The 19,779-nt window shown below is 37.8% G+C and overlaps 1 protein-coding gene across 5 annotated transcripts in view; it reads left to right on the forward strand.

Annotated features, from left to right (window-relative positions):
• Positions 1 to 4,352: 4,352 nt before the first annotated feature.
• Positions 4,353 to 19,779, forward strand: part of itpr2 (inositol 1,4,5-trisphosphate receptor, type 2) — a 102,813-nt gene continuing 87,386 nt past the window's right edge. For 3 of the 5 annotated variants that reach the window (XM_053622931.1, XM_053622932.1, XM_053622933.1), the window contains exons 1-5: positions 4,353 to 5,082; positions 15,078 to 15,148; positions 15,527 to 15,642; positions 16,909 to 16,995; positions 17,535 to 17,693. In XM_053622931.1, the coding sequence (XP_053478906.1) occupies positions 4,991 to 5,082; positions 15,078 to 15,148; positions 15,527 to 15,642; positions 16,909 to 16,995; positions 17,535 to 17,693 (525 nt within the window). In that variant the 5' untranslated portion in view covers positions 4,353 to 4,990. The remainder of the gene's footprint in view (positions 5,083 to 15,077; positions 15,149 to 15,526; positions 15,643 to 16,908; positions 16,996 to 17,534; positions 17,694 to 19,779) is intronic. The other 2 variants (XM_053622929.1, XM_053622930.1) reach the window with 2 other exon arrangements.

Genomic DNA, 19,779 nt, shown 5'->3' on the forward strand with positions numbered 1-19,779 from the left:
GAAGTGTTTACAGCATTGCATTAACTGGCCCAGTAAATCCTGTTCAGCAGCTTGATAACATTATTTTAGGAAGTTGTTGTTCTGTTTTATGAGTTCAAATTGAGTCCAGGTGGATGGTACACACCTTACAAAGCACAAATATAGTCAGAAACAATTACATACACTTATACAGTAGATACCACAATACCATATCAATCATTTATATTCATACTTACACTCTCAGATTTAAAAAAACAAAAACAAAAAAACAACAACAACAAAAAACGACAACAACACACTACTGGATTTTACAAATCCTTGTTGCTAGAGTGGTAATAGATCAGAATTACAGTTAAATACTCATTTTTTTTCTGAGAATGTAGAAGGAAAACTGGGATACAATTTCAGTGGCTTTCTGCCCATCTGTGAATTCAAAGTGCATTGAAAGGTCTGTAATCAGTCATGTGATAGAGACTAAAATTATGCTAAAAGGGAACATCTTTCAACACACTTCCAGTAGTACAGTTTTACTTCGTTACATACAGTTGTATAAGAGTAATGATTTATAATCCCATTATCTGGATTTCTGTAAAGATGCTTTGTTAAAAGCGCTATACAAATAAAATTGAATGATAAAATATTGGAAGAAAATATTAATCTTGAGGAAGAAAGGTAATGACTAGATGCTGGCTGTTCAATCACTGTTTCTACACACAAATATTAACTTGTAGCTGGGGTGGTACCATCCAGATTACACATATTGTATATCTAGTAGGTATCTTTTACATGGCAGGGGAAATGAAGCACGGAGCACTGAAACACCTTTGCTATACACAGAAGACATTTGGGTGAAATCAAAAGATGAATATGAGATAATAGATCAGAATTTCAGCTTTCCTTTCCTGATGGTTAAATCGAGATGTGTTAGAGAACTTAGAACATGGCATCTTTGGTGGCAGACCACCAAATAATATTTGGTTGCATATCCCTTGCTTGTAATAACTGCATCAAGCCAGTGATCCACTGACCTTACCAAACTGTTGCATTCTTCCTTTTTAATGCTTTTCCAGGCTGGTACTGCAGCTTCTTTTAGTTACCTTTTGTTTTGGGGGATTTCTCCCTTCAGTCTCCTCTTCAAGAGGTGAAATGCATGCTCAATTGGGTTAAGGTCTGGGTTAAGATTGACTTGGCCAGTCTAAAACCTTCCACTTGTTTCCCTTTGTTGTGTTGGCAGTGTTTTGGGTCATGGTCTTGCTGCATGATGAAGTTTCTACCAATTAGAGTGTAAGCATTTCTCTGTAAATTCTCTGTAGATTCAGAAATGTTTCTGAATTCACTCTGTTCTACCGACATAAGCTACATTATTAATCAAGATTAGTGATCCTGTTCCAGAAGCAGCCATGCAAGCCCATCCATTATAATGCCTCCAACATGCTTGACTGATGAGCTCTTATGTTTTGGATCATTAACAGATCTTTTCTTTCTCCACACTTTGGCCTTTTCATCACTTTGGTAGAGGTTAATCTTGGTTCCAGAACTTTTGTGGCTTATCTCTGCATTTCTTTGCGAATTCCAATATGGCTTTCTGAGTCTTACTGCTGATGAGTGGTTTGTATCTTGTGGTATGGCCTCTATATTTCTGCTCTTGAAATCTTCTTCGAATGGTGAATTATGATACCTTCATCCGTGCCCTGTGGAGGTTGTTGCTGATGTCACTGACTATTGTTTTTGGGTTTTTCTTCACAGCCCTCACAAAGTTTCTGCTATTAACTCCTTTTGTTTTCTTTGGTTGACCTGTTCGATGCCTGCTTGTTCGATTGTTGAATTGGCTATTCCAAATGCTTGTGCAATGGCTCCCTCTTTTCTCAGCTTCAAAATTGCTTGCTTTTCACCCATAGACAGCTCTCTGGTCTTCATGTTGGTTTATCCTTTTTATCAACAAATGCAGTCTTCACAGGTGCAACCCAGGGCTCAAACCAAGAGTAGTTATTCAGAGCTATTAATGTTTAAACAATCAATCTAACAGGACACACCTGGGCAACAAGAAACACCTGTCAGTCACATGTTCTGATATTTTTGATCACTTGGAAAATGGATGGGTTAAAACAAAGTTACAATGTTCTAAGTTGTTTAACACAGCTAGATCACAGCTGATCTATTGTCTGATATTCATCTTTTGTTCTCAAATCCAAACGTCTTCAGTGTACAGCTAATCAAAAGAAATGGCGTTACGTTTTATTATACATTCTGTTTACATGCCAGCCCAGGAACAAACAGCAACAGGAATAACGTGGGACAATATGTTCACATATTCAGTTGAGACAGGATATAATTAAGCATGTGAGAGATAATGGCTTTGCCCAAGGACATAACATCCAGCTTACTGATGTTGGGAACTGAACGTACAACCTTCGATCAGGAGCAAGCCTTATCACTGAGCTACGATCGATCACCAATATACTGCATCTGAAACATGCTCTAAAACAAAGACCTGACTGACAAGAAATGAAGATATGAAATATGCACTAATATATGATAATTAGCTAAATAGAAATAGTTCATCTACACACTCAAAACTTTAGAACCATATGAAATGAATGCATTGTAAATATTTTAGTATCAACTTCCAAAGTTCCCACGAGGCCAAGAGACCACACTGAGGGGGAATGAAAGTTCAATGAGATGCATTACGTCACATTCAATCACGTGGTTCTGCTAAAGATATTTTACTGAGCACTAGATGGCAGTATGTGCATTAGTGTTCCTGGTTGGACCTAATTAAAAAGAGTGACGTGTGAACAGTGATAAATATAGGTCATTCAGTTGATTTTTTTTTTAAATTTCTTTTAAACCAAATGTAATATTTTAATCATAAATCACAATTTCTGTACCAGCATCATCCCACATAATATTTGATAAACAGTTAAAAGTAATCCATATAGAACTATATAACAACACTCACTAACTCACTCACTTTCAGTAAGCACTTTATCCTGATCAGAGTTGAGGTGTGTCTAGGGCCTATCCCAGGAACACTGAAAGTGTAGTCAGAATACACTATGGATGGATCATCAATCGCAGGGCACCACACACACATTCACTCATTCAGTTCAAGCCAATCATTAATAGTTATTCATTTTTAATAATTTTTTTAAAATCAAACTTCACTTTAATGGTTTTGTGTGGTGTGAGAAAGTCAGATCACCAATGGCTCGCATAGACAATTATATATACACACGTAGTGTTGTTTCCAAATGTTTCTGGAACTGACAGCCAAATAGGCCACTTATTATGCAAGAAATCAGGTAGTGAGTCATTTACAAAATTGCAGAATGGTATACAGTGTTTCCAGGACAGTTTCAGATGAGCTTATTAGTCTTGCTTTAAATCGCAAATTGCAAACTGAATTTAATTATAAGCCAAGTGTGAAATCTAAAGTTGTACCAACTTGTTCATTGTGATTATTTTACAAACACAGCTGATTAGAACATAAATCAATATCCAGTGTTATTTTCGCCCTTTTAATATGAAGCTAGCCTTGCTGATTACTGGTGGGGTTTTTTTGTTGTTTTTTTTTTTAAGTTACTCTGGTTACTCCATGTACTTCGGTTTCCTCCCTCAGTCCAAAGACATGCGTTGTAGGCTGATTGGCATCTCTAAATTGCATGTAGTGTGTGAATGTGTGTGCAATTGTGCTCTGCGATGGGCTGGCACCTCGTCCAGGTGTGCCATGCCTTGTGCCCCGAGTTCCCTGGGATAGGCTCCAGGCTCCCCTGCGACCCAGTGTAGGATAAGCGGTATGGAAAATGGATGGATAGATATGAAGCTGTTGATTACAGTTTTTTTGTTTTTCTTTTTAAGTTCAGTATGCAGAGGGTTGCATGGGTAGTACATGTGCCTTTTAGGACATGTCCTATGTGGATAGCTAGATGTCATGTAGGTGATATTTGTCACATACACACATGACAAAATGATGACTATAATATCATAAACAAGAAATAAAATCATGGGGGGGGGGGGGGGGTGGGCACAGTGATTGGTGTTTCCAAATTATCCGTAGCATGTGAAAAGGTGTGCGATTGTGCCCTGTGATGGGTTGGCACCTTGTCCCCTGGGATAGGCTTCAGGCTCCCCGTGACTCTGTGTAGGATAAGCGGTACAGAACATGGATGGATGGATGGAGGGATGGATGGAAGGAAGGAAATAAAATCACTATCCCTCCCTACAGATATTCCCAGCCACCTCTTTTTCCACCGAAGGTAAAACTTTATATATATATAAACATATATTAAACCCATTTTCACCACTTCACAGCTGTACCACATAAAAAAAAGAGTAAAAAATTATGTGGGCTGAGGGATGGGGGTCACAGGAATTAAAATGGGGTCACTGAACAAAAACAAATTCAGAACCCTTGCTCTATAGCAAATGTAAACAGCCAAAATATTATTGCACTCCTATGTCTACTTAATATTTAAATAGGTGGGTTATGTTTATAACATAACACATTTATGTTATGTTTATAGGTGGATTATGTTTATACTGAGGGATGGGTGGTATTTATGTTATAGTTAAAGGAGTGCCAAAAAGTTTGAGAACCTCTGACATGAACAACAACTACAACAAACCTTTCTCACAGCTAGAGAGCATCAGCGCTGCCTCCATTACACGGGAGAGCGTGTTAAGTGCGTCTCCTCCCCCAGAGTGGCAGTCAGTTAGACTGCAGAGAAAAAACGCCTTGTCTGTCGCACAGGAAGGAGTTTCAAACCTCAAGAATAACGTCAGAAGAAGTAACCAGCAGTCAGTCACTTACTGTGCAGCACGTTGTTGTTGTTTTTGTTTTGTTTTTTAAACCCAGGACTTGCCGAGTATCAAAAGCATGTTTCCTTGTCATGCAGCACAAGTTCACGCTTGGAGACACGGATTGTGAGACGGACAGGAGTGGTCCAAAGCTCGGCGAGCACTAAAGTCGGCCTCCTCTGGCGGAATCGCTCCGGTTCAGAGCAGAAACATGTCAGAACACAGGTCGAGTTTTCTCCACATCGGTGATATCGTGTCTCTGTACGCGGAAGGCACTGTCAATGGATTTATCAGCACTTTGGGGTAAGTTCTCGTATCTTTAACCCTTTTCATTGCATTGCATGTTTGGAGAATGTGTGGGATTTTTCGCTTTATACACCGACATGCCACATGACTCGAGCTGAGTGTGTAATAAGGAAGTGATTGTGGGCCTGACTGAGACAGTAACGCGAACAGAGAGCCACTAAACACGCAAAACTGGAGATTTGTTTACAGAGTGGCCTTCGGATGAGTTTAAAGCCTTCAGCTTCTGGACCGTGGAATAATGAACAAGGTCTTCTTCACTCCATGCAAACTTTACTCAGTGTGGACTAATCCCACACTAAACCCAGTGCAAGCCTGAAGCCTCTCACTCTCACTGTTGTGTTACAGGGAACAAAAATAACAATACAGTGTATTCGAGGTTGCTGTTTTATTCCACATTTGTTCTATAAGTAAACGTTTGAATTCTGTCTGAAGGTTGCTTCTTTTGATTTGTCATGACTCATACTTAAGATAAGACACTGCAGGTTGGAGCATGAATGCAGCACTGACATGGACTGTGGTTTCAGTGCTAGCTGCTAGAACTAAAGCAAGTTTGGTGGCTATGGTACTGTTTGTCTGTGTTCAGGGTTTTGCTGTGAATCCCCCAAACTATTATGTTGGTACATTTTCTTTCTTCCTTTATCCCAAACACAGCGGATCACCCAAGACGTGTTTAGTGTTAGAAGTTTTATTTAGTTATTTGTTTATTTTCGCACCAGAGTTATAAGTAAGGAAAACTTCCAGCTACTTCTTTCAGACAATGTGAACTGCATGTCTGAGTAGTCTCACACTTGCCTCAGAAGACAGTTTGTACAGAAACTGTTTCATAAACTAGCAGAATAAATCAATATGAAAATCTGAATGTTTAGGGAATGCTTAGTGGTTAGCACATTTGTCTCGCACCTCCAGGGTTGGGGGTTCGAATCTTGCCTCTGCCTTGCATGTGTGGAGTTTGTTTTACCTGGGGTTTCCTCCAGGTATTCTGGTTTCCTCCCCAGTCCAAAGACATGCGTTGTAGGCTGATTGGCATCTCCAAATTGTCTGTAGCGTATGAGTGGGTGTGTGAATGTGTGTGCAATTGTGCCGGGTGATGGGTGGGCACCCGTCCAGGTGTCTCATGCCTTGTGCCCTGAGTCCCACATGGGCTCCCTGCGACCCTGTGTAGGATAAGCAGCGTACAAGTCAATTCTAATATGTAAGGGGCCTTTCACACTGACCGGTTAGTCCAAAACAGAACACGCTTTGCATGAAAAATTGGCATGGTGAAAGTTGTCATGCGGACCGAGAAGCACACTGTGGTACCGAAACAGAGACTTCCTGTAGGAGGTTGTGTGTGTGTGTGTGTGTGTGTGTGTGTGTGTGTGTGTGTGCACGTGTATATGCATGTCTTTTTTATATATATATATTCACACACATGCACACACACACCCCCCCAGACTACCTGTAAGAGATAGTATGTGCACACACACACACAACCCTAACTCCAAAAAAGTTGGGACGCTGTGTAAAATGTCAATAAAAACAGAATGCAATGATTTGCAAATCTCATAAACCCATATGTTATTCACAATAGAACATAGAAAACATATAAAATGTTTAAACTGAGGAGATTTACCATTTTAAGGGAAAAAATAAGCTCATTTTTAGCTTGATGGTCGCAACACGTCTCAAAAGTTGGGACGGGGCAACAAAAGGTTGGAAAAGTAAGTGTTACTAAAAAGAAACAGCTGGAGGATAATTACTAACAGGTCAGTAACATGATTTGGTGTGTGTGTGTGTATATGTGTGTGTGTGTATATATATATATATATATATATATATATAATCTCTATCTATCTATCTATCTATCTATCTATATATATATATATATATATATATATATATATATATATATATATATATATATATATCTCCCATGTAGGACCATCCACATCAGGATTCAAGACAGCTTTCCCTACTGTTTTAGCTATTCAGCATACATTTGACAGGTTTATTATTGGATTACAGTATAACATACAATGTGAGAAAATACATAAAATTTGACATACTGAACAACTTGACAAGGATGTTTGCAGCAAGTGTTTAAGGATTTAGACATGATGTTTTCCGTTAAACCGGTAGCTGGGAACTAAACCATCTCTTATTTGTTAGCTACATTAGCCTTGTAGGTCCAAACTATAGAAGCAGCTGTAGGCACCAAGCATGTCTATGCTAATGTACTACATCTGCATTGAAGGGGAATTTTTTCCTAAGTTTTATTTTGACCAGAGTGTCCGTAAGGCATCTTAGGGTTACATGGCCAAAAATATGCTGGTGTCAAGGTAAAATCAAATAATATACAGTACGTACTAAATATGAAAATCTAAATATACAAGGGAAAAATAAAGATATGAAAAGAACCGTATGTATACTTACATTATAAATAGCAGTGTTTATATGAATTATTAGTATTAGTTGCTGTGCAGTTAAATGGCAGAGGGTGTCATGACCTAAATGTTGTTAGAAGGTTCTTCATTATGAGCACTAGCTTTTGGTCTTTAGGATAGCCTGTTAATAGTATGACTGATGGTGCAACCACTATATATATATATATATATATATATATATATATATATATATATATATATATATATATATATATATGTATATATGTATATATGTATGTGTGTGTGTGTGTGTGTGTGTGTGTGTGTATATATAACCTTTAATGTATACCTTTTAATCAGAATAGAGTAATCTAAATTCAATTCTTATCCATTCAAATGAATTCGATAATCAATTTACTTATCTGTTATATGCGACATTATTAATCATATAAACATTTAATCTGATTACTGTCATCGACAAAATCTTTACATATTTGTAAATTGCCAACCCCACATTATACAAAAAAAACCTTACTCTGGCTCTTACACCGCTACTCTGCACTTTGCTTATTTAGAACTCATTTATAAACCTTGTATGGTTGCACTACTTGTATTGTTTTCCACTTGATGTATCACTTTGCTTGTATTTCCTCATTTGTAAGTCGCTTTGGATAAAAGCGTCTACTAAATGAATAAATATAAATGTAAATTGTTCCACTTTGTGGTGAAGCTGGAGTAGAGAGAGGCTGAGAAATGAGCGGTCAGTCACGATGTCCTCTTAGATGAGTACACATCTGTAAGTGTTAAGACCTGGCAGCAAATGATTTTCAGCTTCACATCCCATCATATTGTAATTTGTAGTATTTAACAAGAGCAGAGTTGGAGACTGAAAAGGCATTAATTATGAGAACTGCCATGTGGGAAAATGTACTAACAGGCAGAGCCACCCCTTAGCAGTTAGATTAGTGTGGCGGAACAAACAATTGACAGCTAGTTTCAACATGTACTTCCACTGATACTGGATTGATGTCGGAGTTAGCTGAGAACTCGTAGAATCGTAGAACCATTTACAGAGGAACAGGCATGCACTTGCATTAAAATGTGTGACTGGGAAATATTTTCGATGCGCTAGTATTGGGTGGATCAGAACCTGTGGTTGCGTAAAAGGTGAGACTATTAACAGAACTTTTTGCATTTCTCATTCAGTAATGCAAATTTACTGGGTCATACCTGATTGCATGCAAAGCATTACATAGCTGTCTGCTTAAAGAGGTCAAAGCAATGCCCAACATGTGTTAACTGTCCATTTAAAAACCCATTATACCACATGAAAACTTGTTACATTAATAATGGTTTGTTTTCTGTTTAACCTTAGGCACCTTTTCAGTCTCACCTTGTAAAGTCAGTCAACTTTCTACTATGTCTGAGAGGTGTAATGATAAAGAATATTCAATAACTGCGTGCCTCCTGCACTTAGTTCATGATTAACTGAGTCTGTTTGGTTATGTCTCATAAGGTACAACCTGACGTATATCAGGACTGTTTTAGTAAGACTTGTAAGTGTGCCTCTAAGAAGTTAATCATTTAACGAACATATATAGTAGGGCTGTTAGTGCTTTTCCAGTTTTCTTAGCCAGAACTCATTACATTTCTGATTACCACCTTCTGTTTCCAAGATGCCTGGTCAGATTGCTTCATTAAGCTTCATTTGACAGATTTACAATATTGGCTTGTTTATATGGGAATTTCTGATAAGCAACCACAGTTAAAATGGTTCTTAATACATGTTCCAGCATTGTTTTTACAGCGCAGTTGATCTGAGAATAATTTTCTTATTTGTAGCAGTTGGTTACAGTACTGGTGTGCTAGCTTTTCATTCCATATCTATTAAAATGTATCTTGGCTTTCTTAAGAGAAACAAAAATGCTACACATGAAGTGGTTCTTTAAGACTGGGTGCATGTAGATCTGTTTTAGAGGTCAATGCTAGTGAGATACAATGGATATAAAAAGTCTACACCCCACCTGTTAAAATGGCAAGTTTTTGTTCTATAGAAAACATGAAATCAGGATTAAAAAAAAAAAAAATACCAGAGCTTTTTTCACCCTTATTGTAAAATTACCACATATAAAAATTAAGTGAAAATCAGAAATATTTTAGGGAAAAATAGAAAAGTTACTATAAACTGATTGCATAAGTGTGCACACCTTTTTATAATTGGGGATGTGGCTGTGTTCAATATGAACCTAACGTAATTATCATACAGCTGTCATCAATGAAATTATTCTGCTTAACCCCAAATAAAGACCAACTGTTTCTGTAAGATTTCCTTCACATCTTCTTGTTTTCATCTGAATGCTGAAGCCATGGCACACAAAGAGCTTACAAAGCCTGTACACTCTGTGTCGAAAGATATTGACCAGGAGAGGGGTACAAAAAAAAAAGTTCCAAAACATTAGATGTACCATCTGTGAACACCGTGAAGGCCATCATTACCAAGTGGAGAAAATGGAGCAACACAGTTGCACAGGTTCACAAAACCAGGAAATCCCTCCAACATTTACAAAAGGACAAGACAAACACTTACCAGGGAGGCTACCAGGAGACCAATGACAACATTTAAGGAGCTGCAGGAATATCTGACAAGTACTGATTACTCTCTGCATGTGACAACAATCTCTGTTGTCAGTCTCAACAATGTCTGGGCTATGGGGTAGGGTGGCTAGATGGAAGCCCTTTCTAAGTCACCCCAAACCATGTGGCAAAATGTGTTATAGTCTGATGAGGCCAATTCCATAATTACAAAATGGATGTTTGGTGCAAAAAAAGCACATCACCAAAAGAACACCATACCTGCAGTGAAGCATGATGGTGGCATGCTTTAGGGCTGCTTTTTTTTCCACAGGCAGAACTGGGGCTTTTATCAAGGTGGAGGGAATCATGAATCGCTAGAAATACCAGTCAATTTTAGTGCAAAACCTTCAGGTGTCTGCTAGTTAAGGTGAAGAGGAATTTCACCTTTCAGCACTACAATAACCTAAAGCATACATCCAGATCCAAAAAGGAATGGTTTAACCAAATGAAGATCAGTGTTTCTGAATGATCTAGCCAGAGCCCAGATCTGAATCCAACTAAAAATCTGTGGGGTGACCTGAAGCAAGCTGTGCACAGGAGATGCACTCACAATGTGATTGATCTAGAATTAGTTTGGAAGAAAGAGTGGGAAAATATTCCCAAGTCAGGCTGTACCACGCTGACCGACTCTTACCCAAAAAGACATAGTGGTGTAATAAAATCAAAAGGTGCTTCAACAACGTACTAGTGTAGGGGTGTGCACACTTATGCAACTAGGCTATTGTAAGTTTTTAAAAATTATTTTTATTGTTTTCCCTTAAAATGTTTCTGATTGTTTTTCACTTTGCAATTTTACATTAAATGTGGGAAAAGTTCTGACATGATTTATCTTAGTTTCACTCTTTTACTTCACACACCCCTGCCATTTTAACACGGGAGTGTATCCACTGTAAATAGCAGTTTATCAGGTCAGAGTGAAAATAATTAGTAGTAAACTGAAGCAGACAGTGTGAATAGTGTTATGGCTGGGTAAATTGATATTTCGTCCACTTTAAAAAAGACATTTTATGACTGCTAGTGTGATTAGTAATAGACCTACGCTTTTCAGTGCTAATTTTAGGTTATGGCTGTTTAACCACTACTTCGTTTCATAGCAGACGTTCCCTTCTTGACGTGTGTTTCCCTCCTACAAGTGTGTTGTAGTCTCTTCCTGCTCTGATATCGATACTGTAAGTGTCACATGATGCTCTTCAGATGAGTTACCTCAAATAGAAAGAGTGGGCAAATGATGATGGAAACAGATAATGGTAAAGTGAAATTTCTTTGATAGATCGGAGCATGCAGTGGTTTCTGCATTATCCATTATTAGGACTGTATGGATTTGTTTTTTTTGTTTCTTTTTTTGCACTTTGATAACCCCCCAGTTTCACATATTTTTGGGATTTGGGTTTTTATGCTTTTATCCATAATTACATCAAAAATGATATCTGTTTAAAAAAAAAATTACAAATATCTAATGTTTAATAAAACCTAAAAGAGATGACCTCATATCTGTATTTTTATTTGTCATTATTCCCATTGTAACCCATGTGACTTTACTGACATGCAGATGCTGGTAGCAAAAAAAAAAAGTTACTCTGTTGTGTAGTACAGTATAAAGCCACGATCATTTCCTCAAATCTTCATGTTCCTTGCATGTCAATGTTTTCTGTATAATAGGGTGCTATATTTTTTATTATACAGAGCTGTTGAATTCTTGAATCTGATTGATCAAAAAGTTATTAATGTGCCTGCTCTAATACCTTATTGTTTCTATAGTAACAACTTATTCAAATGAACATGTATGGTAGATGCTTCAAATAGCTTTATGAGAAGATATTTAATGGATCCAACTCCTAACACAGAAGATAACGGAAATTGTCCCAACTACTAGGGGGGAAGAGTGTTCTTCAGGGATTTATATATATTATATATGCAGTGAGCATCAGTTATGACAATTAAATGTAGTACATGAAGTTTCCTGAGAAACAGGATGTTTCGGGCAGAAGTCCTTCATCAGCAGTGCAAGCACAGTGCCTTTGACAGTGTAGGAGGTGGAACGATTCACCTTGGTTTCACCTCCTACATGTTGAGAAGTGCATTGTTGGCACAGCTTTGGGTACTACACTCCCTTTTTCATTTTTTAATTACATTTGTACTATATTTACAGGTCAAGCTTCAGTTAATATTCACATTAACATGTTTACATTGGGGGAGGATGTCCTTTCAGTCACATTTACAGTAACATGGTTGTTGGTTTGAGTATTATTATTAATAATATTGTAAATACAGAGGGCGTCTGGTTGAGACTAGAGATGTGCGTTGGGATCCTGTTGGACACAACAACAAAAGTCACGCTTGCATGCAGCCATGAGTGATCGGTCAGATAATGGGACTAACAAAAACCATCCATCCATCTTCTACCGCTTACTCCTTTTCAGGGTCACGGGGAACCTGGAGCCTATCCCAGGGAGCATCATGCATTCATCCTTAGTAACTGCCTGGTCAGGGTCACAGTGGTTTAAATTAGTCTGCTAATTTGGTCATATTTTAGGGTTTATATTAGAAACAACTAAATGCATTAGAAAATATCATGGCAGGGTACAGAAATAATAATTGTGTTAGTGGGATTAAAAAAGCAGACCCATGCACATTTTTACTTGATACCACTTATGAACTTGAGTGATGTAGCTGAGGTTGAGGAACTGTCCAAGCCAAAATTCACAAAAAATGCTGACAGTGCTGCCATTTCTACCTGTGTTTTTGTGTCCAGTATTTTCAGATGAGTTTGAAGTTGTAGAATTAGCTGTGTGTGCAGCAGCTTTGTTGATATCACTTACGGTGTCTTTGATTTGTCTTCACTCACGATGACACTTTGGTAAGATACATCACTGATAGCTGTCTGTTGATGTTTTCCCTGCTAGTTGTGTAGCTAATATAGCTAAGGACAAGCTTGGAAGCCTGGGAAAAGCATATCTTGTGTCTGGGCTATTGGTGGGTTTTTTTATTTTACTTTATATTTTTATTTATTTATTTATTTAATTTGTTGATTGACAGGTAAGTTTGATAACATATCGATAACATATGCTAACCAGACTTAAGTAATATATTTTACTTTCAGTGCTAGGACAGAACACCACAGCTCATAGCTAAAACAACTGGCAAATGACTTGCCTTTTTTTTTTTTTTACCCCCTCAAGGGTTCAAACATGCTTGTGTTGCAATATCATGCTTGTTTGCATCGCTTAGTCTAAATTAATGCACACAACTAGCTAACTAGTTCTTTTGGTTTCTGGGCAACTGAAACATGGGACTTGGCAGCACATTGGTTCTTTTACTTGCTTGCTGGACTAGCTGATGAATTTTATGAATTTGTCCACCCCAGAACTTGTATTCCATCAGTTTAAAATATTGTAGGATACTGTGCCTGTGCCTGATTTGTGATAGTAAAATAAACAGTTAGTAAAATAATAAAATATTTTCTTGTCCCCTCCAGAGGCTTTCGTAGGATTTCTTGTGCTTTGGGTCTCTTGAGGCTTTACCACCTTTGAGAGGCCAGGGATATGACTCTATTAGGAAACTTATGGTCAGTGTTGGCTCACTTTGCTTTATCAAAGCTATGCAGAAATGACTGACTTCCTTTGACATATGAGTGTGTTTAGTGAATTGTGTGGTTTCAGTAGCAAGGCCCGGGTGTATGGAGCGATTAGACCGTATACCATCACAATCTGTCTCCTCGACTTGCTTGATGCATGTACTGAGTTATAATTTTGGACAAAGTTTTTAATCCATTAATGTGCATACACTGGCAATATCAGGGCCCATACGGCAACAAAACAACGGCCTGGGAGATGCCTTTGTGACACTATTGTGTGAGAAATTCTATGTGAAAATATTTGGTTTATGTACAGGTAGAAAATAATGCCTTCTATGTTCTCCTTTTGAAAGAGCTGTAGGGTTTGTTGACTCAGGATTATGAGGTGTTCTTTGGACGTATTCATGCCGTATTTGCTTTGATATGCCATGTCTGTCTCATTCGGTGACCCTTCCTATTTAACTAACAGAGCTGAAGTGTTAAAACTGTTGTGACGCATGGGGTGATCACATTTGGTGTTCCTTTTCTCTGGTTATATAAGGAAATTTTGGTGCAGAAATGGATAGAAGTACAGTACAGAGTGATAAAATCTGGGAGGTGTCACTGTCACTTCAGTAATGTAGAAAAACCAGAAAATCTACACAAGCCTGCTATAGCCTTCTGTGGCCAGGACTGCAAGAACCCGTTTACATCTGGTCATTTTGTGTGTCTTGTATCTGGATTGTATCCTAATAAGATTTTAAAAGGATGTGCATTTTAAAAAGAGTAAATAGACCTACAATTATGTGACTGCTCTAGGACAGATAGCATCTCTTCCAAGCATGTTCAGGCTGAAAATGCTGGAGTATTTCTTTAAGTCTCTGTGCTTAAGACCTGAAGATGTTGAGTTCATATAAGCCAGATAGCCAATGATGGGCTTTAAAGCAAAACCTTATAAAGTCCCCATGAAGTGCTTTGAAACATGTAGCATTAATCGATGTGTTGACGTAATTTCCTGAAACAGGAAGTCAGGCCAATAGCGTATAGCTTACCTCACAGCCAGGAAACTTACAACTGTTGGGGGCGGGGCACTTCATATTCTATAGCACAATCGATTGGACAGAAAATCTGATGAGAAGCTGAAGTACAGAGTGATGTCCTCAAAATTGTTGATATGTATTGGTGGTAGAGAGAGACTGTAAATTTTAAATGCACACATATATGAATTTTGTCATTGTTTTGGAGCACACTAGCTTATAGATAACCTTAAGGCTGACACATTCATACTAAGTCACAAAGCTACAAATATTTGATTTTTTGTGCGGAAATTGGATTCTGTCTCATTTATAAGTGACTTAAAAAATCTGCATAGATATTAAAGCAAATAAACATAAATATTAACGTAAATCTAATCTAAAGTCTAACAATGGTTGCTCCTGCAGGTTAGTGGATGACAGGTGTGTGGTACAGCCTGAGGCTGGAGATCTTGCAAATCCACCCAAGAAATTCAGAGGTAAGTCTTTGTCTATAAAGCCTCAGTACAGAACCACACAACCACTTGCAATCTGATATTGTCCTTGACATGAAACACCAGCGTGTGCTGATTTATAGTACTTTTCTAAGGTTACGCATACACACCCATGTGATGCAGAGTGACTCACTGGCTCTCAGGGAGCTTAGCTGCCTATTAGGCCCATATTGTAGTCAGGAAACAATGCTGTAACTCTTGATTGTAATTTGAGTCTGAAATGATTGTGTTAGTGGCAGATTTATGTGCTGATGACAGATTATATATATTGTGTTTGTTTGCTGGCTCATGTAACAAAGCACTTTTTTCTGTTTTCAGTATATTTCAAAAGTTTTTAGGTTGTTGTTCTTCTATGTTCTTCAGATTGCCTGTTTAAGGTATGTCCTATGAACCGGTATTCGGCACAGAAGCAGTTCTGGAAAGCCAAACATGGAAAACAAGGAACCAATCCAGAGGAGGATCTCTTTAAGAAATTACAGGTACTTTAGATAGGTTTTTACAATTTAAACACTGACCTGATAGTGTTAGTACTCAGTAACTGTCTAGAATCGTGTATAAAGATTGAGACGCCACGCTAGTTTGCTATACTGCCCCGACTATGTACAGTACAGTGGAATTGCACTAGAGTTGATTGATGAGGATGTACACAAGTGATGCTCTGAACGACCGCAGGATACGGGCTGCAACCATCTTGCATATGTGTATGCAAATACATAATTAAAAGACAAATATAAACCAAGCGTTTAAAGCATTCTTTCACATTTACAATACTTTTTACAGGGTTTTTCTTTTTTTTTCTTACAGTTTCATTTTTATTGAACATTTCTTTTTTTTGTAGATTGTTAAAAGTGCATTTTATTTTTTTAAATAGCTGGTCTGCAGACAGCTTGTAAACTCACTTCGAAGACCTGCAGAAGCATCATTCTGACTGATCGTTACAGGAAGAGGCCTTTCTCTTTCAACAAGGCCTTGTGTATTAGCTAGCATTATGCATGTATTAGCAAGCACCTGGGGATTAGGTCAGTTATTCACAAACTGCAGGATCACAAAAAAGATGATGATAAGAGACAAACTGCTTGTTAATGGAGAGAGATTGTGCTCTTTCACCTGGTACATGTGGTGCATACAGTAATGTGTCTGTTCTCACAAGTCTCAAAGACTTCTATAATACTTAGGAGACCTCAATAACGTCAGCAGATGTAATTATATGTTCCGGTTTGGGCTGCAACCACATATTTGAGTATCACATAGCATACCAGTACACTAATTGTGTCTGTACTATTTAGGCACCTTGTTTAGTGCTCCTATTTGGGACGCAGCTCTGAATTCAGTGCAGTGGAGAAGGATAAGCAAGGTTATGACATGTTTTTACAGAAAAGGGTTTGCAGTAACATATTTCTAGTATAATTCTATATTCCTAGAGTGACACAATTCCCAAATCTTACATAATGTTAGTTAAGAAAAACTGCTAAGTAAAGTAAGTCAAGGTTTTAGCTTAATGGCATTCATGACCATTACCTGTTGGAGTTGCATCTATTAAATGCTGTAAATATATTCAGTTCATAGTAACTAAATGTCACAAGATCTGTCTAGTTTCAGGCTTTGGAAACTGAAAATGGAATTAATTTGACCTCTTCTGTTTTGTTGTGGGCTCCAAAATAATTTGGATTGGGGTAGAGAAACCATCTGTAGTCTTGCTTGCTTCCGATTTAATGGTTAATTTGATTTTCTCCTACATTACCCAGCATGCAGCAGAGCTGGAACAGAAACAGAATGAGACGGAAAACAAGAAGCTGCTTGGCGAGGTGGTCAAATACAGCCAAGTCATACAGGTGCAGCCCAGTTCTCCTCTTATCAGCTGTTGGTTTTGTTCAGCTGACCATGCTAGAACTTTGTTTGTGTGTGCTCTATGGACAAGGTTTTTTTTTTAGTGTCATTTTAGACAGAGTAAGAGACACATAGCCTTTTGATAGTTTGAGTAATGTGAAATGTAAAGAGAAGACTGTCTGTCTTTAGGAACATTGTTATTTTTAATATAGTGTGTGTATGTGTATGTATGTGTGTGTGTGTGTGTGTGTGTATATATATATATATATATATATATATATATATATATATATATATATATATATATATATATATATATATATATATATAATATGTGTATATGTGTATATATATGTGTGTGTGTGTGTATATATATATATATATGTATATATGTATATGTGTATATGTATCAGTGTTTAGAGGGACCCTATAATTAACTGCCAGTCCTCTTTGAAACCTGAGCTTGTAGGCATAACTTTATTATTAGTGGCTTATTGAGTAGTATAATGAAGCATTTTGCATGTACGTTTTTGTGGTGTTTTAGCTGCTGCATATTAAAAGCAATAAGTACCTAACGGTGAATAAGCGTCTACCGGCTCTGCTGGAGAAGAACGCCATGCGTGTGTCTCTGGATCCATCTGGGAACGAGGGCTCCTGGTTTTACATCCAACCCTTCTGGAAGCTTCGCAGTGAAGGCGACAATGTAGGGACGACTGCGCTAACACTCACACACACACACTCTCTCTCTCTCTCTCGCTCTCTCTCTCTCTCTCTTTTTGTGGAACAGCATCCACACAAACCATTAAGTGGATTCAATGGCATATAGTTGCACTGTATATGTATGGTATGTATTTATGTCAATACAGCTGTGTAGGGCTGGGCAATACAATAAAATCAGCATTGCAGTAAAGTACCTCATGATACAATTATCTGAAAATATCATAATTATCATCAATACTTCCTTAACTCAATTTTTAACAATTAAAGTAATGATTAACTGATTGATATTACCGTAATTTTCGGACTATTGAGCGCACCTGAATATAAGCCGCACCCACTAACTTTAAAAAGAAAAAATTTTTTGTACATATATAGGCCGCACTTGTCTATAAGCCGCAGGTGTCCACGTTGTAACATGAGATATTTACACAGAAAGATGTTACACAAAGATTTTTTTTAACTTTTAATTAAATACGTACTGTAAATGCTTTTTTCCGAACAGTGCCTGTAACACGGCTGGTTAAAAAAAAAAAAAAATACAGTTGCCTACCAGGAAAAGTCATTGATCGCTATCTTCATCTTCCTCCTGCGCACTAAAACCACTAAAGTCGTCTTCTTCAGTGTCGGAATTGAACAGCCTCAGAATTACCGGTACTTCGTCACACACTTCCTCAGTCTCTCTTTCGTTGTCGCTCTCAATGTCACTTACGTCTCAAGGCAAATTCGCCCTTGAGCTTGTGCTGTCCTCTTCGTCACGCAGCAGTCCAGCCTTTCGAAACCGGTTGGTGATAGTAGATTTTTTGACACTGCTCCACTCTGTTAGGATCCACTGGCAAACTTGAGCAAAAGTTGCTTTTCGCATGCTATTTCCTTCTTCGACAGCCAGATCGATCGCCTTTAACTTGAAAGCTGCATCATATGCATTTCTTCGTGTGTTTTCCATGATGAGGGTGTGTGCATGAAACGCAAAATGACTGATCTGAAGAATTTAGTGTGAGTGTGTGTGATTTAATTCGAACAGTTTCATTGGTCCACTGTGACCTGTTCGGTAATTTCATTGGTCCGATGTGACGAGGCTAAATGTTTTGGCGGCATGAAGCTCGTTAGCCCGTAAAAATCCATAAATTAGCTGCATCATTGTTTAAGCCGCAGTGTTCAAAGCGTGTGGAAAAAAGTAGCAGCTTATAGTCCGGAAATTACGGTAGTATTTCTTTCCCTTCGTTTCCTATGATTTTTGCACTGAAATAATTGTGCAAGTGCGCTGGGGAAAGACATGAAATACAGTATATAGACAGTTTTGTTTGTCATTAGTCACATGCAGAAAACGTTGCAGACTGAAAAGCAAAAACTTCATTTCATTACTTGATCTCTTTTATTGAAAAATTTGGCATTGTTTTTTTTTTTTTTTACAAAATTTCATCAGTGTATGGCAATCGTGCCAAACTGAAATGCACTTGCTGTCCAATTACAGACCTAATCAGTAATCGCTCACAGCTGGATTTAGGAGTTATACGATGTGATTGCTCTGGCGCAGAATCTGCTCCATATTTTTCACCGATTTTAATTAACACTTGCTGACACTTTGTTAGCAAACCTTTATTGTTGTATAGCATTTTTGATGTATTGCCCACACCTAATAGGATTATGTATAGTGCCCTCCACTTATCTTGGCACCCTTGGTAAATATGAGTAAAGAAGGCTGTGAAAATTGTATTTATTGTTTAACCTTTTGATCTTTTGTTCAAAACATTCACAAAAATACTTTGCTCTCATGGATATCAAACAATTGCAAACACAACACAGGTTTATCCAAAAAAAAATCTTTGTTAAATATAGATGTGCAACAATTATCGGCACCCTTTTAGTCAGCACTTTGTGGTAGCTCCATTTGCCAAGATAACAGCTCTGAGTCTTCACCTGTAATGCCTGATGAAGTTGGAGAATACATGGCAAGGGATCTGAGACCGTTCCTCCATACAGAATCTCTCCAGATTCTTAAAATGTCGAGGTCCACGCTGGTGGACTCTCCTCTTCAGTTCACCCCACAGGTTTTCTATGGGTTTCAAGTC

The sequence above is a fragment of the Ictalurus furcatus genome, chromosome 4 (genome assembly GCF_023375685.1).
Source record: "Ictalurus furcatus strain D&B chromosome 4, Billie_1.0, whole genome shotgun sequence".
Taxonomy (NCBI): domain Eukaryota; kingdom Metazoa; phylum Chordata; class Actinopteri; order Siluriformes; family Ictaluridae; genus Ictalurus; species Ictalurus furcatus.